At 61.5% G+C, this 18,760-nt stretch overlaps 1 protein-coding gene and 2 long non-coding RNA genes across 5 annotated transcripts; 2 read left to right on the top strand and 1 right to left on the bottom strand.

The window, feature by feature from the left end:
• Window positions 1-177: 177 nt before the first annotated feature.
• Window positions 178-6,141, bottom strand: LOC106032059 (uncharacterized). Of its 2 annotated transcripts, none has more exons than XR_010833710.1 (3): window positions 5,915-6,141; window positions 782-837; window positions 178-683 (listed from the first exon to the last, which is right to left on the bottom strand). It is a non-coding gene; the product is annotated as an uncharacterized lncRNA (long non-coding RNA). The 2 variants fall into 2 exon arrangements; XR_010833709.1 differs by lacking the exon at window positions 5,915-6,141 and adding an exon at window positions 1,191-1,360.
• LOC136786322 (uncharacterized) lies at window positions 3,619-10,215 on the top strand. 2 transcript variants are annotated; one of them, XR_007161701.2, is made up of 3 exons: window positions 3,619-3,905; window positions 6,530-6,695; window positions 10,080-10,215. It is a non-coding gene; the product is annotated as an uncharacterized lncRNA (long non-coding RNA). The 2 variants fall into 2 exon arrangements; XR_010833705.1 differs by lacking the exon at window positions 3,619-3,905 and adding an exon at window positions 6,174-6,256.
• Window positions 10,216-10,452: 237 nt separating this feature from the next.
• LOC106032058 (uncharacterized) lies at window positions 10,453-15,227 on the top strand. Its single transcript, XM_067002531.1, has 3 exons — window positions 10,453-10,497; window positions 10,798-11,539; window positions 14,579-15,227. Exons 1-3 carry the CDS (start codon window positions 10,453-10,455, stop codon window positions 14,965-14,967), a joined length of 1,176 nt encoding a protein of 391 aa, XP_066858632.1. The 3' UTR covers window positions 14,968-15,227.
• The last annotated feature ends 3,533 nt before the right edge of the window (window positions 15,228-18,760 follow it).

Here is an 18,760-nt window from a genome sequence, read left to right as displayed (position 1 = left end):
CCTGCTTGGTGCCCACTGCTCCGTGTCCCCCCCCAGGCCCTCTGCAGCCCCCCAGGTGACCTGAGCGCGGGGTGGCCGTGCGTGCTGCTCTCGGGGAAGGCATTAACCAATTTGCTGCTAATCGCCTTATCGGCAGCAAAGCCAAGCAGCTGCTGGCACAGCGCAGGGCAGCGGCTGGCCAAAGCAAACACCACCCGGCGCCCCAGGACACGGAGCACTTCAGAGGCAGCTGTGCCTGCTCTTGGCTTTCCAGGTCGCTGGTTTCCAACCGTAGCCGTCCAGTTTGCCTCTAGAAAGAAGGACGAGCACTGTGGTGCCAAGAGGGGGTGGGCAGAAGAGAAGCACAGGGCAAGCACAGGGCAGGGAGGGATGCAGCGAGGAGAGGGATGCTGTGGCTAAGGAGGGCTGCTGCATTGGCCCAAACCTGGGCCCACGCGGTGCCTGGGTGACCTTGAGCTCCTGCTATGGGGAACCAACAAAAAAATGGGGTCCAGGCTTGCCCAGCATCTGCTCTCCTCCACAGGGAGATCACACACAGGTGCTGAAGGACTGGGCTGGCTGCATGCTGCAGGCGGGCTGGCAGCGTGGCAGAGAGCTGGTGCTGCGGAGAGGGGCTGTGCATCCTTCCTGCCACCTCCTCCAGCCTCCTTTCCCAGCCAGCTCCAGGCACGGGGACAGCCCTCCTGGGGGGAAGGGATTAAGCAGAGAGAGCAATGTCACTAAAACACGGTTCCCCTCAATTACTCGCCCGCCCTCGGGGGAAGCATCGTGCCTTACTCACTTAGCGAGCTGTACGCTTGCAGATTTTTCAGCCCGGCTCAGCTGCTCTGACCTTCCCTGTAAGAAAAAGCAAGGCAAACAGGGTGAGAGCACGCACCCAGGGCAATAGCATCAGCATGTCACATTGCCCCGTGGCACTTGGCTGTGCACACGGTGGCGAGACCTGACCCAGGGCTGCACAAGCTGTCCTGGATGGGTTTGAGCAGCTCCAGCAGCCTCCAGCATCCACCGCCCCGCGCCTCCTCCCTGCTCCCACCACCCTACAGCCCCCGGGATTTCCCTGCTGACTCCTCCAGGACAGGATCCGACCTCGCTGCCTGCCCTCGGCCCCAGGATGCTCGCAGAAGTGGCTGGAGCTCGGGGTGGCAGGACAGGCAGTCGGAGAGGGATTTGGGGCAGTGGCAGCTTACCTGCTCGGCGGTGGTTTGTGTGCGGCCAGCGAGGGGCTGGGAATTGCCTTTGGAGGAGGGAGGGCTTGCTGGTGTGCTTAAAAATAACCCGCTTGCTTGTCAAGGTTATAAACAGGGAGAGAACAAATTGCCTTCCGAGTTGATTAAACCGCTCGGTGTAGCTGTGCACGCGGCGCTCTCCCGTATGACTGGGACGAGCCGGAGTCTATCGCATTAATTTGCGCTCTGCAGTTCCTGTGTTAATAAGGCCTTGATGAGCTGCCTCCTCTTACCCTTAATGCTGGCTCCGCCAAGCTCTGCTTGGCTGGCCCCGAGGCCTTCAGGGCTTTTTGTCTTTTAGAAACGTTGTGAAGGTTTTTTTATTGTTGTGTTTGGTGTGTTTTTTTTTCACCATTGTGTTGCTTTCGAGCAATGCCGTGTGCTGCGCTGCCCCAGTGCCGCCGGACCAAATCTCCAGGTTTCATGGGGTTCCTTTCCCCCAGTTTTTTTCCCCCATAAAAATAGGTGTGGGGAGCAAAACCCACCTGTGGCAAGAACTGCTCCCGGGCACAAATCTCCATCTATCCTCAGCGCTGGGCCGCAGCGCTCAGCATCTCCCTACGAGGCTGAGCCACGACGGGGTCTCCGTGCTTAAAAGAGGTTTCCAAATATAGGCAGCCCCTCTCCTCCCCTGCCCTCCCCCTCCAACTTTCTGGGAAAATCCCTTTCTGCCTAAAATTATCCAGATGTGCTTTACAGCTCGAGGGGAGTTTGTGGGAAAAATATGAGGTTAGTTGGATGAGACATTTCCTGAAATGTGGGGCTACGAGCTGGTTCCATTTTGCAGCAGCCCCACACCGCTCGCGCACCCGGCGCTGCGAGAGCTTGGCGTAGATAGTCCAGATCAGTTTTATCCTTTAATGAGAACTGGGGAGCGAGGGATTTTTTTTATTTTTGTTTTTAATTCGTACATTGTGTTTGGGAAAGGAAGAAAAGGATTTGCTAACCAGCACGCTGCGACCCGTGGCCCCGTGGGCATCCCGAGGAGCTGGCACAGCCCGGGCTCCACGTTGCCACGTGCACACTTGGGAACCAAACCTGGGGCCGAGCAGTGCAAAGTCCCCCCGACCTCACCCGGGAGCATCGTGGCCCAACGGACTGAGCCCTGGGTAGCCTCCAAGCCATTAATTAATTTTTAGTGGCGACGAACCAGTGGTTGGTGCAGGATTCTGGGTAGAGGCTTCATGTAAATTGTAGCAATTTGCTGGCTCTGCCACTCTAAATCCCGTCTAATTATACCGAGGGTAGCATCTGACATTAATTTGTTACAGTATTTGTGTACTGAGCGCTAGACATTTTGGGGACGAATTTAAGAGCAGCCTTCAGATCTTTGCCCTTGCAATCCGCTGTGAGTCGCAAACGACAGAATTTAGCCGTCTGGTTACCTGACTACGTTGGGAAATCAGTGATTTTGAAGTCCTAAATACTATTGTTTTTATCCGCAATCGTTTCGCAGCTGCAGAATTAGAGGCTGCATTCAGGCGACTTCGGGGAAAAAAAAAAAAAAAAGGAAAATTAGCCCTCTTTGCTCCTAGCTGCCCTTTTCAGCCTCTGATCTGTAAAATAAGACTGACAGCAACTTCCAGACCCTGGCAGCAAGGCACAGCCCGGGCCACGTGCCCACGGAGCGCTGGGGCGGGGAGGATGCCCAGGACCAGGCTGAGGACGGGGCCGAGCAGTGCCAGGTGTTCAGCCAGAGCTCTTTGAGGACATTACTGCTCTGCTAGATAAGAGAGATTCGAGGGATGCGCTATACTTAGGGTTTCAAAACACTCTCGGCATCATTGCAGATCAAAGAGGAACGGTGCAGGCAGGATCCCGGAATAGAAGGCAAAAGAGGGAAAAGATTTGGAATTTACTGGGGAAAAAAAAAATAACGCTGAAACCAGCGGCACGGTACTGACGGACTAAAAATAGCAAAGAAGGTATTAGCAGCGGCTGCGAGCTCACATTGGCGCTCAGCTCCATGCCGGGTTTGGGGAGCAGCCACCAGCGAGGCGGGGAGATGCCCGAGGGATCGCCGCGTAGGGACGGGGCCTCTGCTGCCCCAGGCGAGCCCCAGCAGCAAGGGGCAGCCACCAGCGGGTTTTAGGGCATGCCCTGTGCCCGCCGTGCCCCCGAGCAGCCCGTCCTGCCCCTGTGCACCATGGCGGGCTGTCCGTGTCCCATGGGCGGCTGTTTCCCGTCCCATAAAGCAGAACGTTGCTGCTCTGGCAGGATCCTATGCCAGCTGCCAGCAGCATCGGGGGCTCTGTGTGACCCCCTCCAGCCTGCTGTCCCCGGGGCAGCCTTGTACTTGTGGTGCTGGGGACAGGTTTGCCCCTTGCCACCCAGGCCAGCAGTCTGGCAGTGCCAGAGGCACCCGAAATGCAGCCCCCTCCCCAAATCAGGGCGAACCAGGCAGGGCTGGGGCAGCCCCTGTGGGACATCAGCCCCAGCTGGGTGATGCTGGGGCAGAGACCAGAGCCACACCAGCAGCCACCTGCAAGCGATTGGGGGCTGGGGGCCCTTATAAGCAGCAGGCGAAGTGCCCCCAGCTGGGTGTTTTGGCATTTTCCGGCCCCAAGGGATGGCAGCTTATGTTTGGGGGTGCCAAGGAGCCGGCCTGGCCACGCCACGCGCCGCCTGGTTTCCTCCTTGGCTGTGCCAGACCCTTCCCCGCCAGCTGAGCTTGAGGTGAGGCATTAGCGCTGGTATCTCTGTTAATATTAGCATGAAGCAATAAAGGTAACCTGATTGCGGGAAGGCAGGGAGACCAGAGGGTTTGGAGCCGTTCCGCAGCGCTGCTATTAGAGAGCTCCAAATAGGAGTTATTAAATTACTGCAAGGTACTGCAGGCTTCTCCTAACGGGGAGACTCCGGCTTGGCTCAGAAACTTAAGCTCTGGCTTGTTCAGGTTAATTAAAAGAGGGCTGGACACCTTCCAGGGCCTCGCTTCTCCTTTCTGATGGCCGCCCCCTCCTCGCCAAGGCTGCGCTGTGCCGTGGCACCGGGCAGGGTGCGAGCCCTGCTGCGGGGTGCTCCGAGCACCTCGGGCACCGGCACCAAGTGGGGGTGGCAGAGCAGGGGGGCCAGGGCTCATCCATAGCTTTCTGTGCTGCTCACCATGCAGGCAGCTGCTCTGCCTCCACCCCGCTGTGCCATCACCCCCTTCCCCAGCAAATTCCTGGCCCCTTCATAGGGGAAACTGGCCGCAAGCATCAGCACAGCTGAAGCTCTGGGTGAGCCACGGGGTGGGAGGGCAGCCGGGGTCCTCTGCTCCTCCTCCTGCTGCTTTGGGCTTGATGTGTTTCCCCACACCGCGCTCAGCTGCCCCTGCTGCTGTTTTGACTCCCCCCTTGGCCTCTGTGGGGATTTTTTGGCTGTTTTTCGGCCACCCCTCGCCCTGCAGCACATCACCTGCGAGGTGGCTGGGCTCTGCGCCTCCCATGCTGGCAGGGACTTGCAGAAGGGCTGGGGGCTGCGCTGACCTTCCTCCTCTTCTTCCTCCTCCCCGCATGGCTCGGCTTTCCCAGCCGCGGGGCGAGGAGAGGCTTATCCAGCAGCTCCTGCCCCCAAATCTCACCCTGACTTCAAAGCAAAGACCCCTCCTGGCCCACCCAGGAAACCCCCAGCCCCAAATTTCCACTCGGCAGGGGGGTGCCTGGGTTCGGGGTCAGCACCCAGGGGGGATGGAGGGGTCTGTCCCACGTCTCGCTCTCAAGGGACGTGGCAGGTGAGGTGGGGTCCCCGGGGCCACTGCATGCCACCGTCCCCACGCCTGCCCCAGCTGGGACTGGGGCTGGGCTGTCGGAGGCGCGGGCCCCACGTGTATAAATACCTCTCACAGCTCTGTCAGTGACTCAACCCCCCGAAACGCTTTTTTGGACTCATTTTCCCAGAGAGAGTTTAATGGGGTTTGTCGTGCCAAAACCCCAAGCTATGCCTCACTTTCATCCCCTAATGCAAGCCATATATCAAGAGACACTAACGGAGCAGGGAGGGTTTCTGACAAGGGGATCCTGGGAACAATCAGCCAATACCCCCCCTCCCCAGCCTCCCCCCTCCCCGTTTTATGCATTCCTGGTAATGTAAATAGAAAGGAGAGCGTTCGCAGCCCTCCTCGGACCCGCGCAGCCGAGGAGCCCGTCTGGGGACGGCGCCAGCAGCCTTGCAGGCAGTCTGCTCTCGGGGGCTTTGGCCGGTTCCTTTTGAAGTGTCTCGAGTGTCAGTGCAGCGCTGGGTCCCTGGGGAGAGGGTCCCCAGGGCCACCCGTGCCCCAGAGCATCCCTGTTCCGTGCCCATGGGGGCGCGGGGATGGGGAGCAGCAGGTGAGGGGGGGCTGCGGCTCAGCTGGGGTTGTCCCGGAGAGGCTTTGGGTGTGTTTAAATATCTGTGCTTGCTCGCTGTGCCTGGTAGAAAGGTGGGTTTTGGCTTTCCTGGAGGATGCAGGACGTGTATGGCACCGTGTCACCTGGCAGGGGACCTGCAAGCCAGCCTGGGCGCAGGGTTTTGTGCCCATGAGCTTCACTCACTGCCCTGGGAGCAAACCGAGCCCTCCCCAGCCAGGGTGAGGGAGCCCCAGTGAGCACACCTGAGCCTTCAAAGGGGGGGGGAAGCCAAAAAAACCTCCTTAGGGCTTCTTTCAGAAAGGCTCCTGAGCTTCAGCTCACCTCAGAGCAACTGGGAGGCTCCCCGAGGCTCACCTGCAGGAGGCCCCCGGTGGCTCTGCAGCTGGGACAAGGGACATTGGGAGCTGAGGTGCCACCAGCGCCGGTCCTGAGGCCACATCTGGGTGTGGAGGAGAAGGTGGTGCTGGCGGCCGCGATGCCGACGAGGCTCATGCTCCGGGAGTGGGGCAGGTGCCGGCTGCGGTGTCCTCGGGGAAGTCCCAGGCGAGCAGGAGCCGCCTGCGCTTCCCCCAGCCCCGCCGTCCTCCCGGCTCCCTGGCTGCAGAACAGAACACAACAAAACAAAACAACCCCCCCCCGGGGAGGGTTCGGCTCACTGAGCCAAGCGGCCCCCAGGAAAGGCTGCAGAGCAGGAAGGTGGGAGCAGCGCCAGGGCTGTGCGCGCCCCCCGAGAGAGCAGGGGATGGGATGGGGGCGAGTGGGCTTGGGATGAGGATGGGTCCCAGTGGAGATGGGGATCCCCTGGGGATGCTCTGCTTGTCCCCAGCCCACCAGGCAGCAGGGAGGGAGCTGTGGGGTGATGGGGCTGCTCCCCTCCATTGCCCCTGCAAGTAGGGCCAGCTGTGGGATGCCCAGAGCGGGGAAGGGGCTTGCCCACCCTCAGGTTATCTCCCCCCCGCTCTCCTCTAGGTGTTGGTAATTTGGCAAAACACGAGGAGGAGGAGGGCGGCAGCCTCCCCAGCAGCGAGCTTCCTCGTGGCCGCAATTAAGGCACGTATGGAGTTGGGAACAGCACCAAACCGACGCGTGGCTGAACCGAACCCACCGTGAGAAGTGTCACCCTGCTCCCACACAGGTGAGGGGTGTCCCCACGGGGGCAGGGGGGTCACTTTGTCCCCATCCTGCTCCCGATGGTTGTGTGAGCCTTGCCTCGTGGCTCCCCGGGCACCGTGCCGTCGGGTGGCACTGCTCTGGGTGCCCACGGGAGGTCCTGCGAGGGGCAGGTGACACTGGGTGGCCCTGGGGGACCCCAGGGAGCGCACAGGGGGCTGAGGGCATCTGCAGGGGTTTTATTTGCTGGGACCAGCCCTCTGTGTCCCTGAGGTTTATGAGGCCGCCGATGCGGCTGCTTCCTTGTGGGCTGCAGCAATAAACCTTGCCGGGGGGGTCAGAGGTGACCGTGAGTGCTCTTAAGCGGGCAAAAACGGTGGTCTGGGATGGAAACTGAACTTGTCGAGCCATAATCAGAACCAGCGGGGTTAAATTCCTACGGCTGAATGCCGAGGACTTAGCCTAAACATCTCCCCGGCGTAGCTTGGGCTGTCCCAAACAGGATCCGACCGCGTGTGGTTGTTTGGGCAAGGTCAGGGCTCGTGTGCCACGCGTCTCCTCTGCACGGACGGGCAGGGAAGTGGCGCTGGGGCCACTTGCGCTTCTCCATCTCGGAGCTTATTGCACTGGGTGAATGCCTCTGCACCGCCTGGGAGATCCAAAGCGACCCGCGGATGGATGCAGCCTTAACCAGCTCCCAGCTTCAGGTGTCTGCAAAGCGCGAGGGTGAGGTTGATCCTGGAAACCTGAGCCCTGTAATTGTATTTTTATTTTTTTATTTCTGCCTCGGTGATATCTGACAGGTTGGTTTGTTTGTTTGTGTGCGTGTTTGTAGTGCAGCTATCAAAGGAGGCCTCGGCAGCGATCTGCACAGCCTCTTATAAAAAAAAAAAAAAAAAAGGGCTTGCCCTGGAGCCAGCACCAGCTCCTCCACGTCGAGCTGCTGCACGCCTGGTGTGTGCAGCCTGCCCGGTGGCGGATCCGTGGCCTGTGCTACTGGGGACGGGGCAGGAGGCTCGGCCTCAGCCCTCCGAGCACCCACCTGGAAACAGCTCGGCCACCTCCTAGCGCTGCCAGGGCATCCCGGTCTGGAGCAGACCCCCCGATGCCTTTCCTCGGTTGTGGAAACACCCCAAAAGGACACTGGTGAGAGATGTGGAGGTGTGGCCACGCAGCCAAAGGTCCACGTGCTGCCCCCCGGGGCTGTCTTCTCCACGGACCGACCCCCATAGCAAGGTGGGGAGCCCTCGGCAGCATCCACCACGCGGAGCTGCCCCCCTCCCAGCACCTGCCCCAGCATCGCCCAGCGTGGTCCCACCTCGCCAGGTCCCGATTTCCACCTCCTGCCTGCAGGAGCAGCGTCGGTGCTCGCTGTGGTGAGAGGTTATCACGGGGCCAAGCCGGCGGCTGAGGGTTAGCGTCGGCGTGGTTTATTACGCTCATTAATGATGTGGAGAAGGCAGCGTGTTAGCAAAAAACGTGACATATTTAGGTTAGTTAAGGCTGGAGGACTCCGCCGTGGCAGGAATGGATTGCACAAAGATATATGACATTCACCATGGGCCCGTGCAAGATGATGCATTTGGATAGACTAATCAAGATAATTCACATATATTGTCCTAAATTAATTATAGCCACTAAGTACAAGCCCAACATGTCAATGCAGACAGCTCAATTAAGAGCTCTTATTCAATATATGCTGATGGTCAAAAGAGCAAAGAAAAGATTACAATGGGCAGAGAGCATGGAGCGAGGCGGTGGGAACGTTGCGGTACCGCTGCGTAAAGCAGCACAGCTCCGGCAGCGGAGGGGAGGGCGAGGATGGGCTCAGGGCAGCGTGGTCAGAGGATAAAAAGTCACAAATAGGGACCTGCTTCTGCCCTGCCTTCCTGATAGGCTCTTAAAAAATGGAAGACAGGGAGCAGTTGTTAAAATACCGAGGTACAGGGGGAAAGAACAGGGCTATCTTAAAAAGCAAGCACTGTGCGGGGCTGTAGCTCCGGAGCTGGTGGGGATGCGTGCCCCAGGGGAGGAGGTGGGAAAGAGGATGGGGATGTGCCTCGGGGGTGTGGGAAACAGGGAGAATGCTCAGGAAGGAGCTGCAGGAATTCAGGAAACCGCCCCGAGGGGCTCCGGAGCCTCCCTTGAGTTGGGGTCTCATTCTCGGGGGCACCCTGACACCGGGTGCCCTGTGGCCAGGTGCCACGTCTCGCCCCGAGCCCAGGGGCTGTTTTGGGAAATCCTCGGGCTGCTTTCCTTCCTCCAAGAACGCGGCCGGCATCATGCAATCTGTTTTCATTCCTATTTCATGAGATGTGAATAATTGATGAGAAACACAATGCAGGGGGGAGAAAATGAATACATATCTGTGTATACACACACGCACGCATACGTGGTGTGAGAGAGAGCTGAGGCTCAGACGTAGGGAGAGCGCTGCCCTATGGTGGCACTGGGCAGGGGCACGGGGTCACCTGTGGCAGGGAAGGTGGACGGAGGGGCTTGGGGGCTGTCGGTGCTGGGATGGGGGTGCTCGCTCCTATGGAGGGGAGGGCACAAGCAGGCTGCCCTGAGGGACCCCAGCATGGGGTACCTGCACCCGCCAGGTCGGGCAGGGGCACCCATGGGTGCGGCAGAGCCTGGCCCAGCACATCCTGCCTGCCAGCCGCAGGGTCAGCGGCTCCGGGTTCCCAGGTCTGATTTATCACCTTGCCTTTTTTTTTTTTTTTATTATAAATGGGTCATTTCCCATCCCGATCCCACAGACAATTGCAGAAGGCCCTGGCACCGCGCCACGAGCTCCTTTCAACTTCATAGCGAGTTCATCAAAGGCCCGAGACGCCATTTCCCCAAATAGTAAAAGTGTCAGAGAGACGGGCGTGTTGGGAAGCCGCCGTGACAGCCAAGTGCTTAATTAGCGGTAATGCAGGGTTTACAGCCCCCCTCGCTGCCTCTCCCCCCTCCCCTCATTTCTGGGAAGGGCACGAGGGGTGAGGCAGGTCCCGCTGCTGCTCGGTGACCCGTGACGTCCCATGGCAATGCGGCGGTGGGGACGGGGACGTCCCGTGCTGGCTGCTGCAGGAAGCCCAGCAGAGGTTTCCCTGTGTGGCAGCATCCTCGTCCCCACGTCCTGCCCGTGCCCCAGCACCCAAGGGTGCCCCTACAACCGCAGCGCCCTCTGGTCCCCGGGTGATGGACCCGAGGCTGGGGATGTGTTGGAAAGCCCCAGTGCGGGGTCAGCAACAGAAATGCCACAATTCCCATGGCTTTCTCTGTGCAGAGATCTCGTGACTCTCCAGGATGCCCCGTGGTGGGGAGCCAGGCCTGCTCGGGGGGGCCTACACCTACATGCCACTGTCATTTCCCCTCTCTTTCTTTGCCTCTCTGCGCTAATCCTCTCCTTTTCCCACAGAAATCACACTTCCCTGCCAGGCACGCTCGCCGCCTGTCTCTGGGCTATTTTTGCCGCATCCTTTTGGAGGCACAGCAGCCAGAACCGAGCACGGCGACTTCAGCATTCAAAGGCAGACCGTAAGCTTTAATGGAGCTGGTGGCATTATAATATTTGCACTCGCCTTCCCCACCGCTTTCCTAATATAGCCCGACACCGGCCGGGATTTTCAACTGTGGCGGCGCGCGGAGCAGCTCCCTGCTGTCCTGTCACCCCCGACCTGGCAGGTGGGTACAATTTTCCATCAAAACTACTATATCTGGCAAAGCCTGAAATTAAAAAAATAATAATAGATTGATTCAGAGGCTGTTGGCTCCCAGGGCAGCGAGGTGCCATGGGCAGCGTTCCCACCAGAGGTACCAGCGCGCTGGGCGGGCAGGTCTCGTGCTGCGGGATGCTGCGTGGGGGTGCAGGCAGTGAGCTCTTCCATCACTTGGCCAGAAAAATACGATGTCCCACGCTAGGATGGAGTCGGTCCCAGCAGGACCACCGCCGTGCCCTGTTCTGCCACCTGGCAAGCACCTCCTCACCCCTCCAGGGACGTGCACGCGAGAGACGGGAGCGGAGCGAGGCGATGCGCGGTGCCGTGGCACGGCTTGCCCTCGACGTTCTTCAACCCCCCGGGCGCTGGAGCAGCGTGGAGCTGATAGAAAGCAGATAGCAAGCTGACTTTCATTAGGGAGCAGTCTCGCAGGAGCGCCGGCTCCCACCACGGGGCCCCGCTCGCACCCAGCGGGCTGCGACGCCGGCGGCTGTGCCGCGCTCCCCAGGCAGGCACCGGGCGGCATTCCCCGGCACAACCCGCGGCACCTTCGTGGCGCTGGCCGCATCCTGCCAGGGACAGGGTGACAGCGGTGACAGACTGAGGTCCTGCCCAGAGGTCAGCGCCACCTGGAGAAGCCCACAAGGGACCCAGTGCTGGTGGCTGAGTGTGCCGGGGCCGTCCCACCTGGCCGCAGCTCCGCGGCCTCCCGCTTCCTGCGCTCCCCCCGCCACCCTCCTCGGCACGGCTGGGGCCTCGCAGCTACAACCAGGAAACTATAAAACTTTACAGAGTGCGGCTGGAGAGAAACAGGAATTGCTGCAGCAACTGCCAGAAGGGCCAGCGTTAGATTCACAAGATTTTCCAGGGCTCGGACTCGCCAGGAAGGGATTTATCCACCTAGGAGGAGCTGTAAAAACTAAAATTAAATTCTTCATCTCGGAGAGGGAGGGGGGAGAGGGAAGAAAATGCTTGACCTCCCTCCCGAATGCTCTGCTGGAGGCTAAGGGGCTGAGGGGGACGTGGGGCATCCATGGCTGCACCTGCGGCACCCCGGGGGTCCTGCCCCAAATCCTGCACAGGGGTGCTGTGCGTCCTGGACCCTCTGGTCCTTTGCCTTCTGGACACCGTCTGGGGTGGGGGCTCTGCGGGTGCCAAGGTGAGTGTCCCCTCCCCGGTCCCTGCTCCCATTCTGCATGGGTCCATCCAACGTGGTAACACCCTCACCAGCAGGCGAGGATGATGCTGGGCACAGCGTGGGAGTGATTTAGGACCCCCACAGGGGGGCGAGCAGGGGCATTCCTCCAGCCACCCTCCGGGATCCAGTACCAGGGCCACCGGCTCTCAGCCTGGGGACATTTCAGGGCCTGGGCCATTCAGACACCGGGTGCAGATGCAGGATGTGTGCCTCTGCCCGCCTGCCTTCCCTGATGCCTCTCCCTTGGCGGGCAGGCATGGGGCAGGCGCATCCTCCTGTGCCCCATCCCCTCCCTGTCCCGCCACGCTCCCACAGGAGCGGCAGCCAGGCGGTCACTCGGCCACGGGCTATGGAAGGAAAGCCTCCTGCATTCCTCACAGCTGCTTTTTTTTTTTTTTTTTTTTTTTACCCAATATAAAGGTGCAGGGAAGCGCAAAGAGCCAGCCCTGGTAGCTTTTGGTTTAGCAAAGGTGCTCGCTGCAGCCAGCGACGGGGATGGCTCCACGGTGGGAGAGGCAGGCAGGCAAGCACGTGGTGGAGAGAGCAGCGCTGTGCCCGGCTCTTTTTAGGAATCTGGTGCTTACTAGGCTGATGTTGCTGGTCTCTCTGCAGCAAGCCCCGGCCCCAAAGCCTCCACTTGGGGAAGTGGCTGGGAGAAGCCGGGCTGCTGCTCCCGACGTGCGGAGGCAAAGATCAAACGGCGCTCACTTGGCAACCTCGCAGCCCTGTGCCAGAGGACAGGGGGGTGTCCGGTGCTCGTCTTCCAGGCTGGGGAACCAAACCGACGTGCTGTGAGCTGGGAAGCCCACATCCAACAAGTTTAGGTGCAGAACCACCTTGTCCGAGAGCCCGGCCGCTCCATGCGGACACCCCGGTGCCGCGCTGCTGGCCGTCCCTCCCCAGGACTGATGTGCTGGGTTTGATTTGCATCATTTTCCTTTTATCTGAGATTTTTTTTTTCCCCCCACTGCCTGCCACAGATTTTACACTGAACGCATCAGAGCACCGCTGTGAATGTATGTATGGGGAGCGCTCTTTTGTCGCTTATTCTGGTTTTCTTTCTTTTTTTTTTTCTTTTTTTTTTTTTTTGCCCATTACTGCCAGTGCAGGCTCTTAAAATAACTAGCTACTTTAACCCGCGTCCCTTTGTTCCCTGCCCGAGCACGGCTGGGTGCCATCTTGCGAGGGAGGGAGGTGAAGTGTCAGGGCCCCGCGGAGAGCTTGAAAGGAGCTTTGTGGTGGCGGGGACAGGGCGCTGCGCCCCGAGCCCCTCCGTCCCCTGGTGCGCCTGGCAGCGTGGGAGCTCCCCGATCCCTCTGGCCCAGGCTGTGGGTTTCCCCGGGGAGAATTGGGACGGGGGCCACGTGGCCGCCTTGACCCCAGTGTGGGAAAGGGCAATGGCAAAGCAGGTCAGGGGCTGGATCAGGCCCCATGGGGAAGCGATGGCAAAGCCTGGGCTTACCCCTGCCCAGCCAAGTGCCGGGGCAGCCGACAAACCCATCAGGGTAGGCTCCCCGGCACCTCTCCAAGCAACGTGGGGAGCCCAGTCCCTGCATTTCCCAGGGCCCCCAGGGAGGCAGCAGCAGGGGGATCCCTTTGGCCAGAGGGGGACCGGGGTGCGCCCGGCGGGGCGCTGCCAGCGGGCTGGGCTCCACCGCCCGCGGGGCGCTGGGGCTGGGCTGGAGCCCGGCTTGGAAGCGTTAAAGTCGGAGGCTCGCGCCGTGCCTGGGCACGTCCTGGCTTTGTTTATTCCTTCGGCTTATTATTTTGTTCAACTATTTATTCCTGGCTGCCTTTTTCTCACGGTTGCTGTGTTTATTTAGCGCAGCTCGCCTGGAGCCCTCCGGCTTCTCGCGCTGCTGCTGAGCGCAGCCGCAACCCCGGTGCAGCAAGTGCAGCCCCGGGAGCCCCGCGCTGAGGTTTCCCCGAACAGTGAGTCTGCACTGCACGCAGGGGCGAGACGTTTTATCAAGGGGACAGCGGGCAGGGGGGCAGCAGCATGCAGGGCAGGGGTTGTGCCTGCTCAGTGCCGTCAACGCAAGGTGTGCCTGCCCACCGCCGCGACCTGCGGGGCCAGGGAGGCTGCACGGAGCGGAGGAACCCTGGGCAGAAAGGAGACAAGTTTGGGAAGTGGCCCACAAAGTGATGCCAGCACCCTGCCATGGGTGATGCTGCCAGGGGACGCCATCCCCATCAGCCCCCCGAGCTGCTGGGTGGTCACGGAGCCCGTCCCCCCCATAGCACCAAGGAGCAGGGAGGTGCCAGCACGCCCACAGCCCTCGGCCTGGCCTTGGCTTATCCCGGTGGTCCCAGGCCCCGCAGAGCATCCCTCTGCCGTGGCAGCCCCTGGGGACCCGAAACGCCGGGTCCTCTCGCGCTGCGGCTGCGGCTGGGGGCCGGGGAGCCATGGCAACCCGGCGAGGATGGGGGTTGCCATGGCGACGGGAGGCGCAGCATCCGGAGCGGCTTTTGGGCGAGGGATGCTCCAGGTGGGATGCGAGGCAGGGCCGGGGTACCCCCGGGGCTGGCGTGGGGAGGGAGGGGGGCGACACCTTGGGTGTGGGGCCCAGAAAGCCCCCACCCCGCCCCACGGGCTGCCCCTGGCCCCGCATCGCCTTGGGACCAGGGGGCTGAGGGGGTCCTGGGGCAGGTCTGGGGGGCTGCACGGGCGCCGCCGGCAGCAGGGAAGGGGCGAGGGGAGAGCAGGAGGGAAGCGGCTTCCCAGCCGGGAGTGACATTTGCCAGACGCCGATGCTGCTTTAGATAAAGAGCGGGGGGCATTCTGCTGCCTGCAGGCACCCACGTTTCGCACACCTCCCGGCAGCTGGGGCCGGGCCCCCACCCTGCAGCCTTCTCCTCCGGGTCCCCCCGGTGCTGCCTTGGCAAAGCAGGAGCCAGGCGAGGCCTGGCGGCTCCTTTCCCTTTCATACCCAACGTGTGCAGAGCAGCAGGAAGGGGGTGAAGGGAACCAACACGATTTTTTTTTTATTTTTGCTGTAGCATTTGTCAGCATCCTGATACAGAAGCGGACAGCGTCACCGGTAACACCGCCGTGTGCGCCCCACGGCTCTGCGCGGCCCCAGCACGCACCAACCCCGCTGGGTTTTTCCCAAGGGCTCGTCCTCCGCACGACAACCAGCCCAGGAGCCAGGTTGGCAGCCACCCTTCCTCCCCGCGATGCTCCCAGCACCTCACGGGCCGGGCCCTTTCCCCCGTGCAGGAAACGTGGCGGGGCTGCGCCGCCAGCGTGTGCCGGCAAAGCGGGCTCGCGAGCGCTCGCAGCAATTCCAGCCCCGGAGCTTGCGGCTGGGCTTCGCCTCCTAAGCCTGCTTCCAACTTTTTTGCGCTGGGAGAAGAGATTTGTCTGCAAATGTATGTGGTTAAAATAAACGCCGAGAATTTTAATCCTGGGAATTTGGAAAGTAGGAGATTTAAAATAACAAAACCCTTTCATATGGCGCTTAATCCGAAATTAGGTGGGATTTTAAGTTTTGTTACGGTGGTGGCTGATCGTTCCTCGGCCACCTCCTGCTTGCTGCGGGCTGGGGACTGCTTGGAGTGCCCGGGCGGGGGCTGCTGGGGACCGGCAGCTGCCCCCCAGTGCTGGGGGCGGTGAGGGAGAGCGAGCGCTCTTCTTTGTTGACGTGGAATGGATCTCCCACAGCTACTTAAGGTTTTAATTGCCCTGTGATTAAAGTTTTCATTACTAAGCAATTAGCACCTGAAATTTTAAGTGCTGAAGTGTTTAACTGCATCCTGAAGCTTGCCAGAGGTGCGGGGTGGTGGATGTGGGTGGGACGCGAGAGGGTTTTGAAGTGGGGATGGGGAGCGGCGGGAGACGGCCTCCTCGCTGGGCTGCCACCAGCAGTGCCGGCTGCCCCATCCCACCCCACTGCCCCCCATCCCACCCCATAGCACCCCATCCCATCCCACAGCACCCATCCCGCCCCATCCATCCCGCGGGCAGCGCCGCACGGCACAGGGAGGAGCGCCCGGAGGGGCGAGCGCCCAGGCAGCCTGGGAAGGAGACAGGCTGGAGCCGGCCCTGACCCGGCGGGAGACGCCGGCTGGGCGAGCTGGCACGGGGCGGCCCTCCCCGCCCTGGGAACGGGGCCCCCCCGGGGTGCCGGGGGTGGCAGCGGGAACCCCGGGGCAGCCACACGGAGGTGCCACCTGCGATGGGAACAGCGCGCAGGGGACCCCAGTGCAGCTCACGTCACCCCGCTGTGTGCGTCACCTGGCCCCAAAATGGGGATGATGCACCCAGCCCGGCTTCCCACAGCCCCCCCGTTCCCAGTTACGGGGGGCTCGGGCAGGGTTTTCTCCCCCCCACTGCCTCCCCTTCAAGCACGCGCTCGCTCTCGGCGGCCACGCTATCTCCTGGCGGTGCCCTGCCGGGGCTGGCCGCGTGGCAAGGAATGTACGCCCGTCTGTTTGTTTTAAAACTTCTGCCGGGCGCTTTTCATTTGGTGCCCCTTAGATCTTCTGAGAAAGCAGGAATAATTGTTCCCTAATCGCCTTCTCCTTATTAACTCGGAGCTGAGGTTGCTCCATGCAAATGAAGCGAGTGCCGGCGGTTGGGCGCACCGGGGCAGGGTGTGCAGCTACAGCCCGCGTGCACCTCCAGGGCCTCATTCAGCCCACGCTGTGCCCACGCCAGTAGGGACAGCAGGGACAGCGACACGGGCACGGGGACGACACGGGGCCGGCAGATGCCTGTGTTTCTCCACGCACACATGGGTGCACCCCTGCTGGCGGTGACGGCGCGCCCGGCACACGGGGACCGCGGCAGCGCCGTCCTCGGCGCGGTGTCGTTGCACCACTCGGCCGGCTGGCACATCAGAGCCAGCCTCCGCCAGCAAATTCCACGCAGCCACCACAGTTATTTCCTATTGTGCAGGCGGAGGAGCCCTGCCAGCGCTGTTCCCGAGGCCGGCACCCTCCGGCTGCCACGCAGAGGCGGCGAGCGGGGACCCTCGGCACGTCCAGCTGCCACCCCCACTGCGGGCCAGGCCCCGAAATCCTCAGCCCCCACCCGGGACCACGGCACCCTCCTGCACCCTGGGGAGAGGCCGCTCGGAGGCACCGGCCCCGTGGGAGCTCGTTAATTACAGCAGGGAGAGGGGATTACGGCCAGCATCCTCCCTGCGCCCGTGCCCCCCCCCCTCGCTCCAGTTCCTTGTCCTTTTCTGAAATAAATTCCTTTAGGGCTGAAATTTGCCAGGCACGGCTTGTCTCCGAAGGGGAATTCTCGGGGAAAGTTTAAGCAAAATTTCCTCAGCCATTTTTAAGTTATTCAAGTGTGAATAAGCAATTTCCCCGTGTGCTCCGTTCAGAAATTTCGTGCTCGGGTAACTCGGCCCTCTGAAATCGCGGAATAAACGAGGCTGCTGCGTCTCGCGGCACGCCTTGGTGCCGACGGGGAGGATCTCCCAGGAGCAGCTTCGTGGGGAGAGGCGAGTCGCCCCACGCCACGTCTGGGCCATCTTTAAGTTTCCTGGCATCTCCATCTGGCCCCTCGGTAGCCCCTCAGTGGCCCCCTGGTACCCCCCTTCCCTGCCAACACAGCACCACTCCCAGCGTGCCAGGGAACGGTGCCGGCTTGGCCACTTCTCCCTCGCTCACCTCCTCGAGTGACACCATGTCCAAAGCTGCAACTTCTGCTTCTTGGCTCTAACGTTGCCATTTTTCCTCTCTTTTTCACCTTAAGCGAGCCGCCTGGCTCTCCAGGGCACAGCCGGTCCCGTTGGGCCCCGTGCCCGGGACGTCGGGGTGCTGCAGCAGCCCCGGGACTCGCCGCCCTGCCGAGCCCCGTGGGGATGCCAGCCCGGGTCCTGCAACCCCCGGGCAATGGTGACCGGTCAGCCACCCCCAAATTGGCTGCAGCTCGGTCTCTGCACGTGGCCAGGGCTTGGGAAGCCAAATCCTTCTGCGCCAAGGGAGGAGGAGGTGGTACGGACATGGGACGTGCTCGGGGCTGTGCACAGGGCTGAGGCCGGCCGTGGCTGACCCCGATAACCCCCCCGAGTTCCCCTTCCCACTGGAAGTTGCAGGGAGGGTGGCCAGGAGCTGCAGCGGGTTTCTGGGGCAGGTTTCTGGGGCAGGGAGCGCCGCGGCGGGGCGGCAAGCAGCGAGGTGCTGCCTGCAGATGGTGCCGGGGGCTGCCCAGATGGCGGTGCCCCGGGGGCACGGATGCCCGGGGGGGGGACACACCCGGCTGCGTGCTGCCCTACAGCAGCCTGACAGAGCTCCCAGCCGCCCTGGGGACTGGGAGCACCAAAATGCCCTAAAATCAGGGACTTGAGCACTGCTGAGCATCCGAGGAGGGGGCTTGCAGGTGGTGGAGGGGCTCCCTCCTGCCCTACGCAAGCAGCCCCAGCAGTACTGGGGTGGCTGCTGCATATCCGAAGAGGTCCAGCCCCACACCCTTGTGGTCCCCCAACCCCAAGCAGCCCCTTGTGGTAAATTCTCCCTCTCTGCAATGCGGCACGGAGGGCCAGGACAGGTCGCAACCCTGCACAGGGCCCCAAAACCTACCCGTGGCTGTGGGGGGAGAGGGGAGGAGGATGGCCGCAGGCTGGGGAGCTGTGGCCGTCTGCAGGGGAACCGTTTCCCATGGGAGGTGGGGAAGGTGGAAAACGGGTGGAAAATGGGGGATCCGCGCAGGGTCCTGTGTGTGTGCGTTGTCACCCTGGCCAGGACCCCAGCAGTGAGACGTGTCACCGCGGTGGGGGTCACGGTGTGATGGGGATGGGATGAGGTGGGGTCAGAAGGGACAGGAGAGGATTGTAGGGTGGAATGGGATGGGATGGGATGGGATGGGGTGGGATGGGATGGGATGGGATGGGATGGGATGGGAAGCGATGGGATGGGATGGGATGTGTGATTGGGATGGGATGGGGGACGTGGGATGGGATGGGATGGGGATTGGGATAGGGATTGGGATGGGGATAGGATTGGAATAGGATTGGGATGGGATGAAAATAGGATGGGATAGGGATGGGATGGGATGGATGGGATGGATGGGATGGGGATGGGATGGGATGGGATGGGATGGATGGGATGGGGATGGGATGGGATGGGATGGGATGGGATGGATGGGATGGATGGGATGGATGGGATGGGATGGGATGGGATGGGATGGGATGGGGATGGGATGGGATGGGATGGATGGGATGAATG

The sequence above is a fragment of the Anser cygnoides genome, chromosome 9 (genome assembly GCF_040182565.1).
Source record: "Anser cygnoides isolate HZ-2024a breed goose chromosome 9, Taihu_goose_T2T_genome, whole genome shotgun sequence".
Taxonomy (NCBI): Eukaryota; Metazoa; Chordata; class Aves; order Anseriformes; family Anatidae; genus Anser; species Anser cygnoides.
Note: the sequence above shows the minus strand (reverse complement) of the source record. Positions and strands in the feature narration are given on the sequence as shown.

Excerpts from the sequence above, each read along its gene's own strand:
- LOC106032058 (XM_067002531.1), top strand. The coding sequence starts at position 10,453 with ATGGGCAGCGTTCCCACCAGAGGTACCAGCGCGCTGGGCGGGCAG. Across the intron at positions 10,498-10,797 it reads CCAGCGCGCTGGGCGGGCAG|GGAGCAGTCTCGCAGGAGCG; the intron begins GTCTCGTGCTGC and ends GACTTTCATTAG. Across the intron at positions 11,540-14,578 it reads GGGGCTCTGCGGGTGCCAAG|CATTTGTCAGCATCCTGATA; the intron begins GTGAGTGTCCCC and ends TTTTTGCTGTAG.